At 42.5% G+C, this 22,347-nt stretch overlaps 1 protein-coding gene across 4 annotated transcripts in view; it reads right to left on the bottom strand.

Moving 5' to 3' along the window:
- Nucleotides 1-22,347, bottom strand: part of DTNA (dystrobrevin alpha) — a 220,965-nt gene that overhangs the window by 75,604 nt on the left and 123,014 nt on the right. For all 4 annotated transcript variants that reach the window (XM_036322190.1, XM_036322191.1, XM_036322193.1 and 1 more), the window contains exon 6: nucleotides 6,604-6,817. In XM_036322190.1, the coding sequence (XP_036178083.1) occupies nucleotides 6,604-6,817 (214 nt within the window). The remainder of the gene's footprint in view (nucleotides 1-6,603; nucleotides 6,818-22,347) is intronic.

Raw genomic sequence — 22,347 nt, 5'->3', positions numbered from 1 at the left:
GACCCGTCCATGGCCAGGAAGTGGAAAGTCAAGCTCAGGAGGATGGATAACAGGAAGCTTTCCGGAGTCGTGTGCAAACGGGCAGGAAAGCAGCCTATTGTTCCAAAGTGAGTCAGCACGTGCCAAGCCTCTAGGAGTGAAGCAGTAAAGCCCAACATATGGGGTGTTGGCTGTCGGCCACCACTTGGGAAGCAGCCCTGCCAGAGTGTACGGCAGAGGAAAACCATAGCTTGTCCCTAAGGCTGCGGGCCAGGCCGCCTCCGCATGGGCGAGCCCTGGAGAGCACCGGAGAACGTCTATCTCTTCTCTCGCTTTTATGAAACGCCATGGCAGCATGCCTTGCACTTCACGTGCAGTTCTATGGCCACCCCGAGAAACACGTCACAGAGCCGATGTGCCTGAGGTTCTGTGCTTCATTGGGAATCAGTGATTGATGACAGGACCACATAGCTTTTCTTTGTAAAGTCAAGCTTTAGTGCAGCTGACGTTGTAATAGCATAAAAGATACAGTGGAAGTTTAAAACAGATATTTACTATTAGCCTGTCTTTTTTTATTAAAAAAAATAAGTTTATTTTCAATGTAAAAATTTTATTTATTTTAATATTTTCTTTTTCAATGTAGAGTGAGAACACAATGGATAAAACATACTTTACTCTCTCCACCCCCCCGCCCTCCTCCACTATTTGTCTTTTTGGCATAATGGAATATATCCCACTTATAAGCCAATTACACTGAAGGTTTTGCTGATGCAAACTTTACTTTCCTGTTCTAGCTTGATGTCAAAAAACACCCAATTATATGGTTATATTGGTATTTAGGTAATAACTAAACGGGTATTTAAAAGAACTAGCAAATTATCAAAGGTACAAATTGGAATTGCTTCATAAATCAATGTTTCCTTTTTTTAAAATAAAAATTTCCCTTTATAATTTGTTTTCTGACTTTGCATGTTTTCAAAATTTTCTGAGGGGCAACTGATTGATGATGGAAACAAAGAAAGCTCGCTCCCTTGGGTTACTATATGGAGATTTGCAGCGTGTCTGTCTGTCTATCTTAAAAACATTTGACTCATCCTAATAAAAAGTGAGTCATTATGCTCAGATTCCATGAGTTTACAGAGAAAAGCCGATTTCTTTGAACTAAGAATGTATTATCTTCAGGGGAAAGTTGTCTGGGCGGGAAAATCTGCTTCGACAAGAAGGAAAAACAACCAATAGATAAGGATAGGTCTGGGATGCCGGGCCGGATTCAAAACAGAATGTACATTTTCTCCAAATGGCTGAGAGGTTCTCCAAGCAGAAGTGAAAGAATCCCATGACCAATTTCATGTCCCTGAGAGTGGGATTTGGAATCGGACTGAGTCTTTTTTGAACAGGCTGGAGGAATTCTTTCTCTATCTAGGAGTACTACAATCAGAAGCTCGTCTTCTGCCAATCTGTTTTACAAAAACATTTGGTAAGCATGTTTGATACGCAAAGGCACAACACTCAACCTGCGCCATCACTTCCGCCTCTGGCTTCTTTCCTGGGATGATTGGCTGATATGCATCACTCACTTAGTGACTCAGTAGATATGTAGTGACAATGCTTAAGAGGCTGGGATTTTACTCACAGCCTATTGGAGAGGAAGGTGAAAACCAGTTAGTTTTCAGACTACACATTTTCACAAAGTGCAGGGAGCGCATCCTATTCATCTCTAATCCCCAGTAATATCCTAGTACCTGGCACACAGCAAGCTCTTTATATGTATACATGCTTTCTGACTTACCGCTTAAGTTTTATATTGAGAAATTCTAAGTGTTTGAGTAAAATTGCAAACATTGACTTTAATGGCCCTTAATATTAGATTGTACAGTCATGTGATCCCTTGAATTTAGAAGTGATCACATACGTAATTTGGCCTAGATCACATACATAACTCTTGTTTTGGGGGTAGTGAAGCTAACATATGGACAGGTAGAAACTCCTCATTTGACTCTGGCATCCCAGAGGTTAGTAAACTGTCTGGGAAGAGAAGCTCTCATAGCACTGGGCCAGGTGAGTTTGCCAGAAGTTTCTCCAGAATGGAAGGGGGCAATACTGTTGACATTGTCTCCCTTACCCCCATGAAATCCCATCTGCTACTCATCCAGAGTATAAGTCAGGAAGGGGAGTGGCATTGAGATGTTCAATTTATCTACAGCTGTGAAAACTCTTCAGAAAGTGATTCCATTTTTAGCAACGTAAGTATTTTCTTCCAGAACAAAATTTTAGTGACTAGATGAGAAAATTCTATGGATATCTCGAATTTAAGATGTGCATAGAAAAGCCAAGTAAGCAAAATTTTAAATATTTCGTTCTAGCCATATGGGTAATGAAGAAAAAAAAGAAAAACATTTGGTTTCATATGACTCTTCTCTTTTTCCTTTGCCTCAAAAGTGAACAACATGTTTTGTTTTTGCACAGAGAAATGGCCACGCTCTTTGTAGCACGTCTTGCATTAAACATCAGAATAATTTTTAAAACTCAAAAGGCAGAAGGATTTTGGCAGAATTCCAGGATTATTTCACATCCATCCATCTTAATAGTGTTGTGGTTCTTTTCATCGTGTCGGGGGCTGGGGTGGGGGGTGGCACGGTCAGCAGTGGTAATGGATGTTCAAATGGCTCAGCAAGGTGCCATATGTCAAACAGACAGGAAAAGACCAGGATTTTGTATTCTGTATTCTCTATGAGAGACTATTGTACAATGGATCTGAGTTCTGGATGGCAGTCATAAAAATGGCTCTAAATCTACAATGTGTAACTTGTTAAGTCCAAATATATCTTTCACACACACTCTGTCAAATATGTCTAAATACCACACACCGAAAAGGCTAGAAATGTGAGGGTAATAATAATATCCTGTAATAAGCAGGGAAAGCCTGGGGGGAAAGTCCATTAATTCTCATTTAAAAAATGAAACAGAAAGCATGAATAGAAATGAACTTAAACTGCTTCCTGAAACAAAATGATTTTGACTTTTCTCTCCACTCACCTCATCTAGTATGCAGCTGTACGACCTGTAAATTATTTAACCTCTTGTCTCAGCTTCATCACTTACTCACCCTGGAGAATTATGATAATATAGTGCCAGATCTGTAAGATTGTTGGGACACAGTAAATGAGGAGGGCATCTTAGCTATTATTACAATGATTATATTATCATCATTAGAGAATTGGCCTGAAAAATGGAGCTGGACCCCTGAAAATAGGAAAGTCACCCCTCCTTTTAATATTTACCACTGTCCTACTATGAGTTTTGAGTGGCTGAATATATGTGAAAATAACGTTTGCCGAAAACAAGGCCATTGTCCCATAATCTACTTTATGAGGAACTATCCTAACAAGAAAGATTCTCCTGAGTTGAAATGAGATTAAGTTAACAGACTAAATTGATATTAGTCTTTCCCAGGAATAGGAAGAGAGTAAGTGTATTGAAATCTTTTGTGAAAATAGGACCATGTGCATTAGGGACTGTGAATGTTTGATTTTCTTCTCTTGTGGAGCAGAAGTTAAAATAGAGGGTGTGAATCTTGGTGACAGAGCAAACTTGGACTCACTAGTCTTGGTAATATATCAGAGATCAAGGAGGACTGAATCTCAGAAAACAATGAAATCAGTGTGACAAGAGCTAAGAAAAGTCATTCTTTGATTTTCATTCATTCATTCACTCACTGGGTGATTCATTATGAGCTGTGTAGTATACTGGGTGCTGCGCGTACAAAGAAGAAGACCTGGTTCCACTCTAAGGCAGCTTATGGGAGCCAGGCAGATGAACAGTAAGACATGCGCTAGAAGAGAACAGCAGAACCAGATATAAGGAGCTGGGAGCTGGGAAAGGATGCGCAAGTCAGCCACGAGAGGTGAATTGCTCCACCGTGTATCCGATTCGAGACCTTACCTCTCGACAAGGCCACACTTTTAAGAATTACTTTCAAGGTAACCATTCTACCTCAATAAAGTTGTTTAAATAATAATGATTTTCATCTGACTTTCTGCCATGTTATTTTTCTTTTGTACTTTCAATTTTCTAAAAAAGAATAACAATAAAAGTCCTTAGAATACCCCAAAGAGATCTGTCCTTATTTCAGATCATTTTCTTGGCAGAGTCCAACTGGGTAGGTCTGGTGAATTTTAAGGCACCATGAAAATAATGACCACTTTTCTTTGAATCCAAGTTCTTATTTTTCATGAATTTACATTGGTGTAATCTCTTTCCTTTTTTATTTTTTCATTATCTCTTTTGAGACCAGGTTCTTAAGGTATCTCTAACTTTTACTTTGGATTTTATTATTTTTTTCCTTCTTAATCTGTTCATTTAAATACAACAAATAAAAGAAAATCTCTTAAATGTGTGATTCTATAATAGCAACAGCACATCCTTGATCTTCTAGTATCAGGCTCATTCATGTCGACCACAATACAGGGCTCCTTTATAAACACTTGGGTGGGTCACGGGACAGGTGGTAGGAGGTGACATCAGATTTCCATACTGGATCTCATTTGGATAAACAGGAGTTTACAATAATAAGAAAGAGATCAACATTCATATTATTCTTGTTTCTCTTCTTATATTCACTTCTAATTTGAATTTTCAGATATCAGTACTTCCTGGTAGCTTATATCTCACATTGTCTAAGATGTGAAAAGCCACAAGAGGGGAAATTTGATTATCAGTAGAATGGCATATACTCATCTGCTCTGTCAAAGGACCGAAGGCAGAAGTACCTTCAGGCTGGGGCCCCGTGTGAATGTGTCTCTACCATGAGATCTCTCTATGTAGATGTGTCTATCCATCTACTACAATGAGATGACAGGCCTTCATATCTGTGTGAAGAGTAGGGACCAAGCAAAGGTTTCTTCTGAACATTTGTGTGACCTGCGCCTGACCTTGGTATAGTCCTTAAGCTTAGCGCTCATCATTCTTGAAATAATTCAGCCATAGTATCATAGTTATTTAAAAAACAGTTACAGCTCTATTTTTTGAAATGATCTCCCCAATATGTCTAAACAATAGTGAAAAATATAACCCTATTAGTTTCAGTCCCATATATTTTACTAAATCCCCCTTCCTTATTATTAATCTGCCCCGTTTCCATATTTATAGAATGGGCCCAAATTATCTTTTAGCTTTGATTCTTTATGAGTCACCCAGTAGTACTCTAAGAGTGAGCAGGAAATTATATAACTCTCTTTATATTTTCCATTATGACGCTTATTACAAGTAAGTCCCTTAAAGACTCGACGGGTGAGTCTGCAAGCTGCCCTGCTCTTGCTAAGGGGACAGGATGGGAACGCTCCTTCTAGGACTTCCATGGCCTGGCTCCTTCCTGCCACCTGTCCTGTGGAACCACAGCCTCTCTACCTGCCCTGCTCGGTTATCATAGCGATTAGCCCAAAGCAGTACATCAGTTCTGAGGTCGGTACAGACTGAGCACAGAATTGTTTACTGCAACTTAAGAATTTCTCAGACCATAAGAATCTCAGAAGCAACAATGCATACTGGTCAGACTGAGCACAAACACTTCTGTTAGTGCCCGGGGTTGCAAAGGCACAGAGGGTGACTTTTGTAAGTCAGGGGCATAAAAACGTTAGCCTGGCTGGACCATCCCCTGTGCCCGCCTTACATATTCCTGAGCACTGGCCAGACCATGAGACTGAGGCTGGAACGCTTCCGAGAGTCTTAAAGTGAGACTGCCGAAAGGTCAAGTTAGTAATTTCCCTTTTTCATATTCAAAGCCAGTCGCGAAAGTGGAGGCGTTGATACCATCTCTAGGCCCGAGGCTTTCACAAGAACCCCTTTGAAATTACAGGCTGATCATGTAATTCAGGGGCGTTTTCCTCTCTCACAAGGCTGCACGATGCCGTGGAAAAGGCACCTCGGCTGAATACCTAAGCGCCCGCCCTGCCCCTGCACGCTGAGGCCCCGGACAATGACAGTCCCTTTGTGCTTCAGCTCCTTTACCCATAAAAAAGGAGATTTGGAAGCACAATCTTTAAGATCTCAGGCAGCTCTGAAATTCTCTGATTCCGTGAGGGGAAATGATAAGAGAATGAGGCTGGGTTTCAATCGTGGTGCGTGGACAGCTTCACTCTGCGTTACGCGGCACGTCCTCGGCCAGGCCATGCCAGGCAGGTCATAGCTACTCTCACCGGGCTGACCCCGACACCCCTTCCCACCTCTCACTGTTCACTCCAGGGTCTTGTCGCTTCCCCTCAGAAACACTGTCTTGGGCAATTTGCAAAGAAGAGAGTGAAAAACATCCCCCCTCTGCAAGCTTCATTAAATCGCTTCCCTGGCACGCCATCGCACACTTTCAAGCGTCCACAGCTTCTAGAAAGCATGGGCTGAGTTAAATACAGGTCAGGACATAAAATACAATTGTACTCAATTTCCTATTTTACTCTCTAGCCTTTTCCACAGCACTTAAAATTTATGTCAAACACAGAGACACTTTATTGAAATAAGTATCTGATCAAGATGAAAGAGGCAGCAGGTTGCTCGGGAAAATTATCTGCAATAAAGACCAAGAAGGTACAAGAGGAACATGTAAAACCTAACCGCCATTCAGAAGGCACTCACGGGTCAAAGGCCGCCAGCAGGAAGTTGAGCAGGAGGCCGATGGACTGCTCCACGTGGATCTGGTGTGTGGTGGGCATCCGCTTGTTGAGCTGGTAAAAAATGGTGGAGAGCACAGCCTCCAGGCGAGCCACGTTGAGTTCCGTGTTCGGGTCCAGGTTGTTCAGCGCATTTTCCCGCAGAGCTTCTATGACGTTCCAAATGTCCACCAGGTGCACTGCGCACAGGTAAAGGAGAGTGAACGCATCAGGCCATGGTGCAAAGAAAGGCAAGCTCACTATTTCACACGTCCCACCTGTCAAGGCGCTCGCCGGCTGTGTGTTTGACGACTGTAGGGTTGCCGTGAGCACAGTACACAGTGCATCATTCCAAAGACTGGATGTACAGTGTATAATAGCATGCAAATGCTTTACTGAATACCACAGTAGATAGTTACTTCTAGTCTTCATAACAACCCTGAAAATATAGCTGTTTTCCCCATATTACAGGTGAGGAAACAGGATCAGGGAAATTAACTGACAAAACACAAGTCCAAGTCCAGTCAATGGCAAAACTGGCCTTCAAATCCAAGTCAGTCTGGCTTCATTAAAAAACTGACATAAAGTTGGCATTTAACATCGTGGACCTAGAAGGTGTAGACTACGCGGATTAGATAAATTTATACATCGCAATCCCATTACCATAGTGTTAGCTAACATCTCCATCATGTTCTATCATTTCCTTTTTACAGTGAGGACATTTAAGATCTAGTTTCTCAGCAACTTCGAAGTAGATACTATTTGTGATTATAGTTAACAAGTCTATTGGCTAAAAGCATTTTCCCGTTGTACATGCTAACCCCTAAAAAATAAAAAAGAGAGAGAGAAAAAAACTCCACAACACTTAAATTGTATTATTTGGAAGGATGTCATAACTGCATTTGAGAATTTAAAATATTTTCATTTACATATTCTTAGTAGTGTAAGATTTGAAATAAGAAAGTGGACAGGAAGACGGGGTGGGGGGTGGTATGAGGTATCACTACAATGCAACAGCAGAACTAAGTCACAGATAACTTCGCTGGTGAGAACAAACAGCCAATTAACTTAAGTCATGGTTGCTTTCACTAGGGTGGTCAAGAAATCCATTTCTATTTCTGTTCGCCCTGAGGTCTTGTTATGATGTCCCAGAAACCATCGCCACAATCAAGATAACACATCCATCATCCCCCAAAATCTCCGTGTGCTCCTTTGAAATCTGTCCCAAACCACAGATCTGCTTTCTGTCATGATTTTCTAGGATTCCATATAGCTGAAATCATCCAGTGTGTACTCTTGTTTTATTTATTTATTTATTTTTTTTTGGGGGGGGGGGCGCGTTTCTGGATACTTGTACTAGTGTAACCATTTTGAGAGTCATCTATGTTGTTGGATGTATCAGTAGTTTGTTCATTTTTGTTGCTGAATAGTATTCTATTAGATGGATATATCACAATTTGGTTGCCAACACACCTGCTGATGGACATTTGGGTTGTTCTGGTTTCTGATGATAAAGAATAAGTTGCTATGCACAATCATGTGCAAATCTTGGTACAGACATAAGCTTCCAGTTCTCTTGCTAAGTACTTAGAAAGGAAGTGGCTATGTTGTATGGTAGGTGTATGTTTAATTTTTGAAAATCTCCCCAAGTGTTTTTCAAAGTAGTTGCACTATCTTACATTCCCATTAAGAGTGTATGAGAGTTCCAGTTTCACCACAATTCCACCAAGTTCTGGGTTCACTTTTCATTACACTTTTGTATTTGGAAATAAATGTTGTCTTTCTCAATGAAGTGCAGTTCCAGTTCCTGAGAAATGTGCATTCCCAAGTTCTAGCCTCCTACAGCTTTGCTAATTTCTGACACTGTGTTTAAAGAAACAAAAATGACACCTATTGAGCTCCTCAACTTGGAGTCCAGAGCAGTGGACTTGGAGTCTGAAGACCTAGGTGCAAATCTGGATCTTCTATAAGAGTTTACCCTCTTAGCTTCGAAGACTTACAGCCTCACTTCCTAAGTTATGAAGTGGGTATTGTGTTCCTTAAATGGGAAATGCATAAAGTCAAAAGCAGTAGTGCCTGGTATACAGACACAATACATTATACATGAACAAATGAATAAAGTAAGTTCATATACATTTTTCTTTTTGCATATCTCTGGGTTCTGACACAGGAACACAAATCACTTTTCAAATGAATTACTTTAATGTTAAATTTGGATAAATTCAGATTTATGGGTTTTTGAATTTACAAAATTCTCTGTATATCACACAAGGAAATTATTTGTATTTTTTTATGTTATTTGTCAAATTTTCCACTTTAACAAGCAAGGCACTAAAAAAAAAAATAGCATCTATAAGTTGAATTTATTTATTTTTTGAGGAAAAAAGCTGGGATTTTTACCACTATTCCCTACATATTTGATCTCTAGAGCCTCTGGGTCCAGTCCTTGGGGAGATGTGTGGTGCAGGACACAAAAAGAGCAGCGATGAGGGGACCCGGCCTGTTGTCCTGATTGGTATCTGTGCTCAGGCCACCAAGGGAAGTAGGTTACTATCTGCTTCCTGCCTCTGGGTCGTGTGAAACAGGCACTGGAGAAGAGGCACACAAATGGTGAACTTGAGCATAGGAGGGAGATGGCTACAACCAAGAAGGAGAAATGTCTGCTGGGAGAGGGAGGGCATCTGGATGCTTAGGTTTCTCCTAGAGTCTTTGTAGGGCACAGAGAGGCTCCCAGGATTCCCAGGGGTGGAATCATACAAGTCCATGGAAGCAGCCAGCATGTCCATAGACGGTGGGAGGGTACCTCAGGAACTCCAGCCTCTGTGTGCCCAGCCTACACCAATCTCTTCTCTGCCAAACCCACTTTCTCTGGGATTCCCTCCCTTGATTAATGGCCTCAGCCCCTGCATTCTTCCCCCACCCCAGCTAGAATCTGGATTTCATCCCTGGCTCCTCATATCTCATATACAATCAATGACTGAGTCATACTGGACTCTATCTCCAAAATATCACTTTAATTCCTCCATTTCCATGGACTCTTATTCTCATCACCCAATTTCACCACCCAATGTTATCACCATTATCTCATTGACTAGGTCCATTCTTTCATCTTCATTCTTTCTCCACACCAATTCATTCTAAACACTGTAGCCAGGTAGTATTTCTGAACTGCATATCTGACTTGTCACTCATACGCTGTGTAAACTCCTTGAATAACTTCCCATTAAGTTGAAACTCTTCAACATGGATGGTGAAGTTCTTTCAGACCTGGCCCCACTTCCTTCTCTTCTATGTCTCATCTATGCCTTAGTGTCAACACCACTTCTTCAAGGATGCTTGTCTGGATTTCTCACCTCTAGGTTTTGTACCCTCCTACTTGCCACCTTAGGGCCCTGCTCTCCCCATTATTCAGTGGACTCTGTGCAGGCTGGCTGGTTGTCTGTTTGTCCTCTGCATCGTATGTTGCACAGGAAGAGACTCCGTCTGCCATGATACTGTTCACACCCCCAGCCTCACACACTGCAGGAGCTTAATACATATCTGTTGGCTCAGTAAACACATGACAAGACGACGACTCAACAGTGAATGTGCATGTGACTACTAAAGAGGCAATAATGTATAGTCACGCAGAATCACAAAAGCCTTGGTTTGCATCCAGGTACATCATCTGCCATGTTACTTGGCTTTTCTGAGTTTTCATCTTAGCAAAGTGGGGCTGGCAAGAGCATCTACCTTCAGATGATTACTATACAGAATTGGAAAAAAAGAATGAATGGGGTGATGCTTATAAATTGCTTGGATAGGGCATGTAACCTGGGAAATAATAATATGGACACATAAAGTATCTAGAAATCATATGAAAGCTACTAAAAATAAGTATGTTCTATATTTGGGCTTTCACATTTAAAGTCTCCATATAAGGAAAAAGGAAGTACTAATTACGGCTGTGAGACTAGATAATTATACATGAAATTACAAATGAGGCTTCATCGTTATGTGCAAGGCCCTGCGGTAGGGCCTGGGGACTCAATGGCAAACAATGCAGACGTGGCTCCTGCCTCGGGGAACTGAGTCTGAAGGGGAAACAGAGATGAGTCACAGTCACACAAACAGATAAGCAGAAATTATGTGACTTGCTGGGTTACGCTATGGCTGTGAAGGGGCCAGAAGTACAAGAAAAGCACTTCACACGGTATTTCGTGCACAATAAGCATAGTTCAATATCTACTAGTTATCATTGAGAAAGATGAGTATCACAATTTTTTTGCTGAGTTGAGGAGGAACACTATGAAATGTGCTAAGTCAAGAGTCATTAGGAAGTTATCAAGGGGTCTGTTTTAAAGTCTGACTGTTGTATAAATATGCTGCTTCCAGTTGAGCATTTTGGAAAATGAGGACATCTAGGTATGCAGAATGGTGATACACCACTAGATGGCACTGCACACATTTTACTAATAGCTCTCAAGCTGTAACTGTCCATCATAAAGCACCTGCTATTAGGTATAGGCAATAGGAAGTGGGGTTTCCGCATCCATATGACGGTATACATTTTACACTAATAGGCTAGAAAAGGCAACAGTTTGCACAGTGACATTATTTTGTTAACATCAATCATATCAAGAATAAACAAAAAGTTTTCTTAGAAGTAGAATTTAGTTCTTCATAGAATCAAAAATACGGTTAGTGTTAACTGCAGATAATTAATCATGAATACCTCACAGTAGCTTTGTCTTTATAAATAAAATAGACAAAACTTCAACGTTTTGTCTTAAATTCAAGAAATCCCAGGTGGAAAGAAAAAGGCCAGGATGAGGATTGGGGGAGGAGGGTTGGGGGTTCGGGGAGGGGGGTGGTTTCCCCATGGGTAGAGAAGAATTTTCGAATCTCCAGTGATGTTGCTCATGTGTCCCACTATTTGAATAGGAGATGGGCTCTTAGTTCATAGTTAGAGATGACTTAAATCCAGGCGTCCCTGGGGAATGTACAGAAATGCCAAACTCATTGATAGCTAATAGAAATGATGGATAACATAAGTGTTATTGGAAGTAGTAGAATTGTGTGAATAGGGTAAAATACAGAAGAGAGGGTACAGAAAGTACAGGAATATCAAAAGATAGCTTCAAGATTTAGTCTATCTCTGAGTTTGTCCAGAACCAGCCTTCCCGGGACCCCCTCATAGAGACCGGGTGCAGGCCAGTGGCTCTAAGCATGAAGCCCTTTTTCCTGAAGCACTTGGAGATCTCTTCAAAATTCCCAAGCCCAGACTCGACCACTCACTGACTAGAATTGAGGAGGGTGGGCAAGGGTTTTGACAAAGCTCTGCAGGTGATTCTTCCAACCACTCATTTAGTAGCCTTGGGACGGCTCTCAGAGGGCCTTCAGCTAGGGAGGGCCAGTAAACAACCATCTTGCAGAGCTTTCACTTCCATCACTTCGGAGGAGTGTCTCTCACTGGAGTCACCTACGAGGTTGGACACGGCTCCCTCGTAATGCCGCTGTGGCTGGTCTGGGCCATACTTGGGATTGCAAGGTACGAGGTCTGCTAGGAATGCAGACTCTCAGCACCCTCCCCCCTTAGGCCTAGAGAATCAGAATCTGCCTGTTAACAACATCCCCCGTGTACATTCACATCAAAGTACAAGAAGAAGTGCCTGAAATCTGTAGTTTTCACTCTTCTCGCATCAAGATGGCCTGCGATGTCCTATTAGGTTGTGAGGTGAGCAGCAAGAATCTGGTAGTTACCAATTAATTTCTGCAGTTTAAGGGTGATTTCTGTGATTATGTATATACACACTGTTTTAGAGGGGTTCGATGGACGTCTATAAGAAGGCCACTCACTGCATCATGATCTGCTTTCATATCATATGTGAAAGGAAATGGCAGTTGGGCTGAGAATGGAAGATGATTTGTTGATATGCCACAGGGACTACATATGCCATGGGGATGGATATATATATATATATCCTCTACTGTGTACAGTGTGTGTGTGTGCACCCATGTTCACGCCCTCTCAACCCACAGCCACCCTGGCTGTTCATGTTTCCAGTGATGGTGACTGGTGTCTGAGTCTTTGCTATGACTTGTTTTCCTATTTTTTAAAAATAGATTTTTATTGATAAAGAGGATAAAAGAGGGTGAGAGAGATAGAAACATCAATGATGAGAGAGAATCATTGACCGGCTGCCTCCTGCACGCCCCACACTGGGGATCGAGTCTGCAACCTAGGCATGTAACATGACCGGGAACCGAACTGTGACCTCCTGGTTCATAGGTTGACGCTCAACCCCTGAGCCATGCTGGCGGGCTCCTTTTCCCATTTCTGAGACACGCAGGTAAATGCAGATTTGCCTTGCTCGTCATACCCCAGGGAAAAGGAGATAGGTCATTTCTCCTGAAAATTCATCCAGTTCTCTCCTCCCTGGACCTAGGGCTCCTGACCTTCAATGCACGATTTCTGGGTGAAATTTCCACTGTAGTCACACTCTTCAGAGTCTGAGAACCAAGTTCAGGTGGTGTTTCTGATTAGTTTACACTGCGGGTTTGAAGTGCCAAATGGTGAGTGTTTCATAGCATATTCTTAAAACATGCTTGTTGGCTGGTAGGGAAGTTAATCATGGTGATTCATTCCTTTAGTTACCCGATAAAGTTCTGGTGTCCTTGCAACTGAAAGATGCACACACGTATAAGCTTTGTCTTTTTCCTATGACAGCTCTCAAAGGGAAATCTCTTTCACCATTCTAAATGCCACGTAGACTTTCAGTAAAAATGCTTTTAGGGAGCTTTGCACGTGGGCCGGCAGCCACAGGGGTGGGGTGTGAGGAGGTGGTAGAGGAACCTACTCCCTGGTGAGTGTCAGAATGACTCCAGGTCTCTCCTCACACTCATTACCCTAAGCTGCTATAACTAGCTTTCCTTCTCAGCCTTCCACTCCAGAGACTACAGACTTCATTCACAGAACAAGCATTTCTTTAGCCCTTACTATGTGGCAGCGCTGTCCTGGGTTCTAGAATTAGCACAGGCAAGACCGGCATCTCTGACCACACGGGACTTAAAGGTGATGGGGAACCGAGATGTTTAGCAAACAAGCACGTTGAGTGTGCTACAATGATAATCTATTTTCTCTTACAGAGAAAAAATGGACTTAGTGATAACAGATTTAATCCAAGTGTTTCTTCATTTGTATAATGGGAATAATAATATTCACCATGTTTACCTTATAGGTGTTCTGAGGAACAATAAATATTTATATGGAAAACATTAAACTGTAAAGCACGCTATGTATTTTAGGTATTTTTATTTTTTGAGAGAAAACAGAACTTAAAATTTACTGTCACATTCAGAAAAAAATTATAAAGCTTCCTCCCCTCAAAATCTTTCAGTTCTTTACTTTGCTCTGTAAGTTATATAAGATACAATATTTCTTCAATATCCATGAGAGATTATATCACAGTGATGCCTATCTTAGTTCACTTTCAGATCAAATACTTATCTCGAAATTCAGAGAGCCTCAGCCCGTGAGAAAAAAGGATATGCCCAAAGCATCACTACTCACGACACATCTATTGCACATAGACGCATTCACATATGGAGAAAGACAGCCATATGCTTCCACATACAGAGCTGGGAAAGGAAGCAAAAAATGAGATTCCAAAACCTTTTCAAAAGGAATTAAATCCCAACCAGTAACTTTAAAGGTTCTATAATACATTATTCTTCAGGTTACAGGTAATTTAACAAACTCTGAAAGTCTGGCCATAAAAGAGGTTGTAATTCTCATGGGGAGAGATACTCAGCTGGCCTAACTGAAGATCATGATAAGACACGACATTATAAAAAGCCCACATTCACAGTGTAGGTTTAAATAAAGAAGCTACTGGTACTCAAATACAGGGATGATATGTAGGCTGGAAACACTGGAAAGATTTAGAGGAGGAAGGGGAGGAGGAGGAGGTGGAGGAGGAGGAGGAGAAGGAGGGCGGGCTCAGGTTGGCTCCTGAGTCAAAGCAGGATATGAATACAATTTGAGGAGGAGGGAGAATACTCCAAGAAGAAGAAAACCAGTGGCCAGTGGCACAGAGCAATGAATGAAGGCAGTGCAATCCGGTCCTGGATTGATGGGTGGGGGCTAGAGGAGTTTGTGTGGGGCTTATGGGAAAGCAAAGTCTATAGCTAAGGAAACTTTTCTTTGTGCATTATTTCTCACTTCTCTCATTTTTTGAAAGCAAACAGAAAGATTGAGAATTTGCTACCTGTAAAGTTCAATGCTGAGTTTCATTTTTCAAACCACCATGCCAGCTAATTCCGACCCCCGTCTACAGCCAACCAGTCCAGTGGTGAAACCCAGAGGTGATCTTTAGAGCAGCGAGGGGGTCTGATTCCAGCGAGTGGGGCGTGGAGGGCATCCACAGGTGAAGCACCTCCTTAGGTGACTTTGAAAGACAATGAGGGTTGAGAACCACTGCTAGGGAGTATGACTCCAGGGATGGAGTGAGACAAGCGACAGGAAGAACAGGGAATGGATGCACATGCGATACAGAGGACTTTATTTAAAAGGCATCCTGAGGATCTCAGGAACACTGTGGCCAAGAAATCCATGTGCAAATTAGCCAGTTGTTAAGATATTCTCAAACGAAGTATTTTTGCAGGCAATTGGGCCTTTTATTGTGACAAAATCGTGTTTAAAAACCTTTGGCAGAGTCAACACATGTATCCTGATGTCATTACGCTGATGATATCAGTCATCATCCACACTAACGAGACACTGAGTTTGGAAAGAAAATGTTAATAAAAGCACAATTTTCAGATTTAATTCCCACTAGTGAGCCATGCCTTTCGAAAATATGAATGTAAACATCTGAATAGCTCATTAAATTATCTTATGCTTCCAAACTCAACATCTTCCTTGCTCCCAAAATATGCCTTTATCACTAACATAGTTCTCTTTGCTAAGGCTCCTAAGAGAGATGCATCATATCTTACGGATAACATTTTAATTTCACTTTAACTTCTTGGTAAATATAGATGATATAATAATAGAGCTTCAGGATAAGGTCTATAACATATTTTTGGTATAAAATCAAATAGAATATCACGCTAGTCCTTAAAGGCTCTGGGAGTACGTCCATTGTCTACTAGGAAAAAGTATTCAGTGTTGCTTAAATTGTGTTTGTAGACCAGCATCATTATTCAAAAATGAGGTATACAAATTGTTGGCTCAATAGCTGTCATACTGTAAGTTATATTTAACAAAATTCGATTGAACAAGCATTTAGTAAGCCTATTATTTTTCAAAATATTGTACCAAAGACTGTAAAAATAATAAGAGAAGGTAAATGAAAAGAATGACCTGAACAATAACTAATTTCTCACTGCTAGTGTTTCACTTTGTTCAAAATATATTTAATAACTTTAGAAGCAAGGGAATCTAATATCTTATCTCCCCTCTGGGTAGTAATTTTAGACTTCTCTAGATAAATCCATGTAGGTTCCTTCAATATGCTCTTATCATTTCCTATCAGCTACTGACTTCTACCTAGATTCTTTTTACAGCAAACCTCATCACTCATCTCCAATTGCTGCCCTTTTCCACCTATCCTAAAAAACATCTTAAGGCTTAGCTCTGATCATACCATTCTCTATTGGGGAAAGCCCAAGCTTCTAAGCATAAAAATCAATGTTTAGACTCGAGACTCCTAATCTTCAGCCTTATCTCCTCATCTCCAGCTACTCCTGAGTCCTATGCTCCAGTCACACTGGACTTCTCACAATTCCAGAATATTCCCTTGGCTGTCCTGTATGTGCCTTTACTCAGCCTGCTGCCTTCATCAGCTACACCCTTTAGTACACTATCTTTTCAAGGTATTGCACATGTGCATGCCCACAAGGGAGCTCACTCTGATGTACTCAGGTGGAATGACCCTCCCTCTTTGTTGCTTCCAGAAACTTCCACATGTCTATTAGCCATTTATGAAATTCTGCATTTCCCACAGTTATTAATCAATAAGTTGCCCTCTCCATTTTTTAGATAAACCCTTGATTGGACTTCAGGGAAGAGGAGGGTCTTGGAAATGATGAGCTCAATTTTACATATGTTAAGGGTCATGTGTGTTTTCAGGGAAAAGGGTCAGTGGCTTTCATCAGATTCTCCCAAAGAAACAAGGGGAGAGAAACTGAAGGACCATAGCACTAAGTTATGAGCAACCTGAAGACATGGACTATGTCTTGGCCATCTCTCTATTCCTCGTGGCTACCCGCAGAATGTGTTGTTCAAACTGGGTGCCCATTACTACTTGGGGAATGGCCTAGAGTGCCTACAGCTTGCCTGACACTGCATATAATCCCTAGAATCGTTCCTTTGCCTCATCTTCTAAGACACACTGAGCAGGGCTTCCATAGGACCTTCATTATTCCTTGCACACCATGACTTGAGCAGATGGCCAGAATCCTAACTGCCAGAGGCCACATGACAATAGGAAGAGCATCTACAGGGCTAGCGACCATGAGGACTGTCCCCTACTTTTCCTTGGTAGCTGTTGATCTCGGCGACCCTGCATCCTGTGCCCACCTGGTTGCATGAACGCTGACGAAGTGCACAGGGACACTACAGAGCGGGTAGCGGCAACCGGCTTGGAAGTGTTACTTTGTCCTGCCCCAACCCTGTTCTGTTCAAACACATAATTAATTGTCTTTGTGCAATAAGAGCAAACAATCTGATAGAAAATAGAAAATGCATTTTATTTCTCCACGTGGAAGATGGCTATGGCCTCATTTCCTTGTGCATGGAAAGCTGTTCGGGAGACAGGCAAGCATTTGGGATGAACAGGTCCCTGGATGGCTGCAGATGATCTTGAGCGAGGTCAAGAACATGGGAAGTGTACCTTGTGTAGAAAAAACATCTTTTAAAGAGTTAGTAGAAAATACTGACGGGGAAATCTCCAATGCAGAAAGCCAAGGGACACAGCAGGCAAGGTTTCAGACCCCTCTTGGGACCATTTCAAAATCGTGGCTCCACCTCTTCCTCCAGCCCCTGTAGACGACAGTCATGGCCTAGACTTCCGGCAGTTCCATGAGGCTGCGACCAGCCAGCCCCTGGCTCAGGCGCCTGCTGTTTCCCTGTGACACCTCAGCCTGACACCTGGACCCCCCCTTAAGGCTCTCCCAGGTGCGGCCGTCAGTGCAAGTGCAGGCCCCCAGCCCAGTGCAGGGCACAGCAACCGGCTCAGTCCCTCCTCCTTCTGTCTCCTGGGGGGGCAGTTCCTCGGTGCAGTTCACAAGGTTCCTCAGCGGGTCCCGCACGATCTATTGCTTTTCCTTTCTTGTTCCAGTTCTGCTCTGGCTTTAGTATCCACACGAACAGCTTCCGGTCCAGCCTTGCTGTGGAGTCCGCTTTCCAGGGAAACACAGGCTGAAGCACTGATTCTAATCAAGTCCTTGTCTATCATTGATTGAAAACTCAGAATAAAATATGGAAGGCAGTGATGACTAGGACCATATTCCGAGTAGATTCTGATTCTGCTTGGTCATATACCTTTCCCTCAGCGTATCCGTCTCTACATTATGATATCAGCGTCTCACTCTGCAGTGTCGGGTTTGCCAAATAAAGTGCATCTCACTTGACCTCACATGGGAGTTCATTACTTTTCCGAGAAACTAAGTGATGTAGGGCTGGAGCCATTGCTAGCTCTGCGGCAGGCTGCGTGGTCACATGCTTGCCTCCTGCGGGCAAGGCTGGGCGGCCTGGGAGGGCAGGGACTGTTGGCCATGGCACTGGGCTCGTATCTGGAAGCCGGAAGGTCTGTTCGCAATGGTGTGATTCTATCTGGCGCCTATCCAGGGGGAGCACTTACTGTTCTCCTCACCTGGGACGAGCAGAACCTTTCAAGTCCCGAATGAAAAGCAGGTAAAGCAGTCCCAGCCCAGCACCATGAATGAGTAAAGGTAGCTACAGACAATCTATTTCAACAGCTATATACATATTTGATTTCTTTTAATCACCATACTTCTAAGTACTTTTTCTTTAGAAAATGAAGGTTTGCTGAGGGGACTAAAAGGCTGGATATGAGTTTATATAGCAATGTTTTAGGGTTTGTCTACCACTTGGTATTACAGAATGAGAAGTTTTAGAATACATAGAACACATTCATTAGATTCTAAACTTGAGGTTATTCCAATACTAAATCTGTACACTAAGGACTATCACCACACTTTTGCTCCCCGGGTCCAGCATAATGCTTGGCATGCAGTAAATCTTGCCCACATTTGCTGAATGAGAAATACACGCGTGACTGATAATAACAACAGCAAATGACTGATAATGTCAACGCAGCCCAGGAATAAATCGAGGTGACAGCAGCGATCTCTGTCCTGTAGGGTCCCAGGTGTGCTGTGTGCGAGAGGCTGTTCTCCCGGCCCGGCCCTCCAGTCTGTCTTCTGTTTCCTCTGTGTCCCTCAGAGCCCGAGGTCCTGGTGCCAGGCTGGGGGCGGCACCCCTGGGTGTCCCTTCGTTGCTCTGATGACTGGCTCTGGGCCGATCGGCAGCCTCCCAAGAGCAAAGCTTGGCAGACCCGTCCGGGAAGGTCACCAGTCTTGCTTTGGCACCTGTCAGATGGGGCTGAGGAGGCGCGGAAGGCATTCCTCTGTGTGTATCACTCTTTCCCACGTGCCCAGGGCTTTGAGAAAGTGCCCGAGGCACTTTCCTAAATTGTGAGAGTGAAAGTGCTTGGTTGGCATGGCTTCTGGGTAGAATGCAGAGCAGGAGACAGGGAAGGGAGCTGGCTGATGGGACGTCCCGATGCTAAGAAACAAGACTAGTGGTAGCGCCTGGCTCACAGGTGGTAGGGGCAGCAGTCCGGTCAGGTAAAGCTTCCAGTGTTCTCTAAAAATCAAAGTACTAAGAAGAAAGCAAAACCCTGGAGTTTTAAGATCTTAAAAAACAAAAGCCATGAAAAGGAGGAGCAGAAGTTAGCTCCGACTAAGGGGAAACAACGTGCCAGGCCAGGGTGCCCAGGGAGGCATGGTTTTGGCTGCGCATCCCACAGTGGAAAACGTTAATGGCTTGTTCTGCCGCCACCGCCGACTTCCCCACAGGGGTTTTTGGGAACGCTGTATTCCAGCAATGAACTTCCTTTTATTCTAAACATGTGTCTAGTGTGACTCAGCATCAGGGATGAGAGTGAGCATCACAAACATTGGGAGCAATACAAACGGAGATAACTATGCTCCAAGGGTTTGTCATCGGCCACTTCATTTCCCCACCAAACCTCCCACTCTTCCGCCGACTCCTTACTGGAGAGAGTCCTTCTAGCTTCCCCTTTCAATTCTTCTCTTTTGGGGGATCTACTTCTCTGCTAGAGATTTTTACTTTAAACTTTATTTTTTCACCCAATGTTCTACATGTCCTCATCTGGAAAATGGAGAAGTCTATAGTCTTGGGCAGTGGGGCAGACAGAATCCTAAGATGCTCCCCTCCTTCCCCGATTCCTGGTCCATGTTGTTTACCTTCTCTCAGTTACTCAGACACTAATCCAAGTCCTGCTATGAGGGGGTCTTGCAGATGGAATTAAGGTCCTGAATCAGTCGGCCTTAAAACAGGGAGATTATGCGGGTGGGCCTGACCTAATCACAGGAGTCCTGTAACAGTAGAGTTTTCTCTGGCCGGTCACAGAGGGGGAAGTCAGAGGAACACACTCTGGCTGGCCTGGAAGAGGCAGCGAACACCCATGCTCTGAGCAGCCTGTGGGGCCATGTGGTGAGAAGTATGGGTGGCTGCTAGGAGCTGAAAGTACCACCCTGACTGTCAGAGGGAATGGGAACCACAGTCCTTCAACCACAAGGAAATGAATTCTGCCAGCAGTTAGTCCTCATCTGAGCTCCAGATGAGAACCTCAGACCCAGCCAGCACGCTGATTTCAGCTCCTGAGCGGAGAATCCAACATGCTGTGTAGGATTTCCGACCTCCAGAAACCGAGATAGTAAATGTGTGTTGTTTTAAGCTGCCAAGTGTTGCAATTTGTTAGGCAATGGTAGAACACGGATATCGGCAGCCCCAAATCCACACGCTTAAAAATGAGGCAGAGAGAAGGACTATGCTAAAAAACCCCACCACGAACATAATGTTAGTATTTGTTACTAAAAAACACCGAAAGGCTACTCTTGCAACATAAAACTAGTCACCTGGATGGTGAAAAGTGGAGCCTATTTGTTCATTCATGGAAGAATATTTATTCAGGTCTTACCACACGGATAGCACTCACTAGGGTTAATTTTGCATGGAGAGAGAAACCTTTAGGTAAACAGGTATCTGCATTTTTTCTTTTATGGTTCATCAGAAATCCTGAAAGTTTAGAGCTATTAAAGACAAAAGCAGATATACTTTAAAGCAGCAGTTGCCAACCTTTTGGACCTCATGGACCACCAGTGGTTCGCAGACCACTGGTTGGTGATGGCTGCCCTAAAGTATAGCTGGATGAGGGACACTTTTAAAAATGCTTCATTTACTGGAGGAATGATACTTTGAGAAACTGAAAGTTCAGATACAAGTATATATCTTTCGTCTTTCCTTTTAAACAAAATTTTAATTAAATTTTAATCGATAGGAGTGATAGGAAGAAACTTCAGACTGTGGCCAGAGGAACTGAAGATGGTGTAATGTCAGTTGTGGTGGACAGCACCTCCCCCCCCCCCCCCCCCCAGTCTCCTTGCTTTTGTTCCCTGTAAACAGGAGGGAGTAGAACTCTGATTTATTTCTCTCATTGCTTTTTGTTGTTCATGAACTTAAGGTTGCATTTCACTGACTTTAAAGTAATTTCTGAAAGAAACATGTGCTGACATTACAGGTATCTGGATCATTAACCATGCAACGCCGAGCGAGGAAATAATGTGACAGCAGAAAAGCCATTTGTTTAAGGTAAAGGCCGAAACGTTACCATTGCACACATGCCTATACGTGGTACACAGGATATTTATTTTCATGGACAGTTACCAGGAAATCTGGAAGTTAAAGAGAAGGCCGTTGATTAGAAGGGAGTATCAGGCCTGGATGTGTATTCTCCATTCTGCACCATTTTTCCTGCAAAATGAAACAGCCAACTTGTCCCTAACTTCAAGAGAGATCTGTTCTTTTACTTTATTAGAGAATGTGCTAGTTACAGCGTGGGGAGGGGGAGAATGATAGGGTGTAAAGATGAATGGTGAGGAAAGAAACTGATTTGGAAGACAAATCCTATGGACAAAATTGAAGGAACTTATTGCCTAAAAAAAAATGGAGCTTCTTAAAACTCTTCTTTTACAGCAGAGGATGCTAAATGTTTCTTGTGGGCAGAGGGGCACCACCATATAATGAATTAATATTATGTACATACTATGTTGGCATATACAGGCTGGGGCAAAAGTAGGTTTACAGCTGTTCTTATGAAAAATAATGCACTAATAAATAAAGAATAATACAAGAATAAACTCTGTTTTATGTACTCATAACTGTAAACCCACTTTTACTCCACCCTGTATATAACAAAAGAGGAAAGAAATTTCACATTTTCATAAAATTAAAAATATAATAAATGAGTACAATTTTTTTTTAATGCTCATCTATCAATAAGCAAACTGAAATCCCTTTTTTATGAGAAAAACATTTTGCGTGATTGGGATCACACATTGGTGTTCTCTTTTCTCTTTTCAAATTGGTTATAAATCTTCACATATTCCGAGTTCACAGTCTAGACAAAAATAGGTG

The sequence above is a fragment of the Myotis myotis genome, unplaced genomic scaffold (assembly GCF_014108235.1).
Source record: "Myotis myotis isolate mMyoMyo1 unplaced genomic scaffold, mMyoMyo1.p scaffold_m19_p_9, whole genome shotgun sequence".
Classification (NCBI taxonomy): domain Eukaryota; kingdom Metazoa; phylum Chordata; class Mammalia; order Chiroptera; family Vespertilionidae; genus Myotis; species Myotis myotis.
Note: the sequence above shows the minus strand (reverse complement) of the source record. Positions and strands in the feature narration are given on the sequence as shown.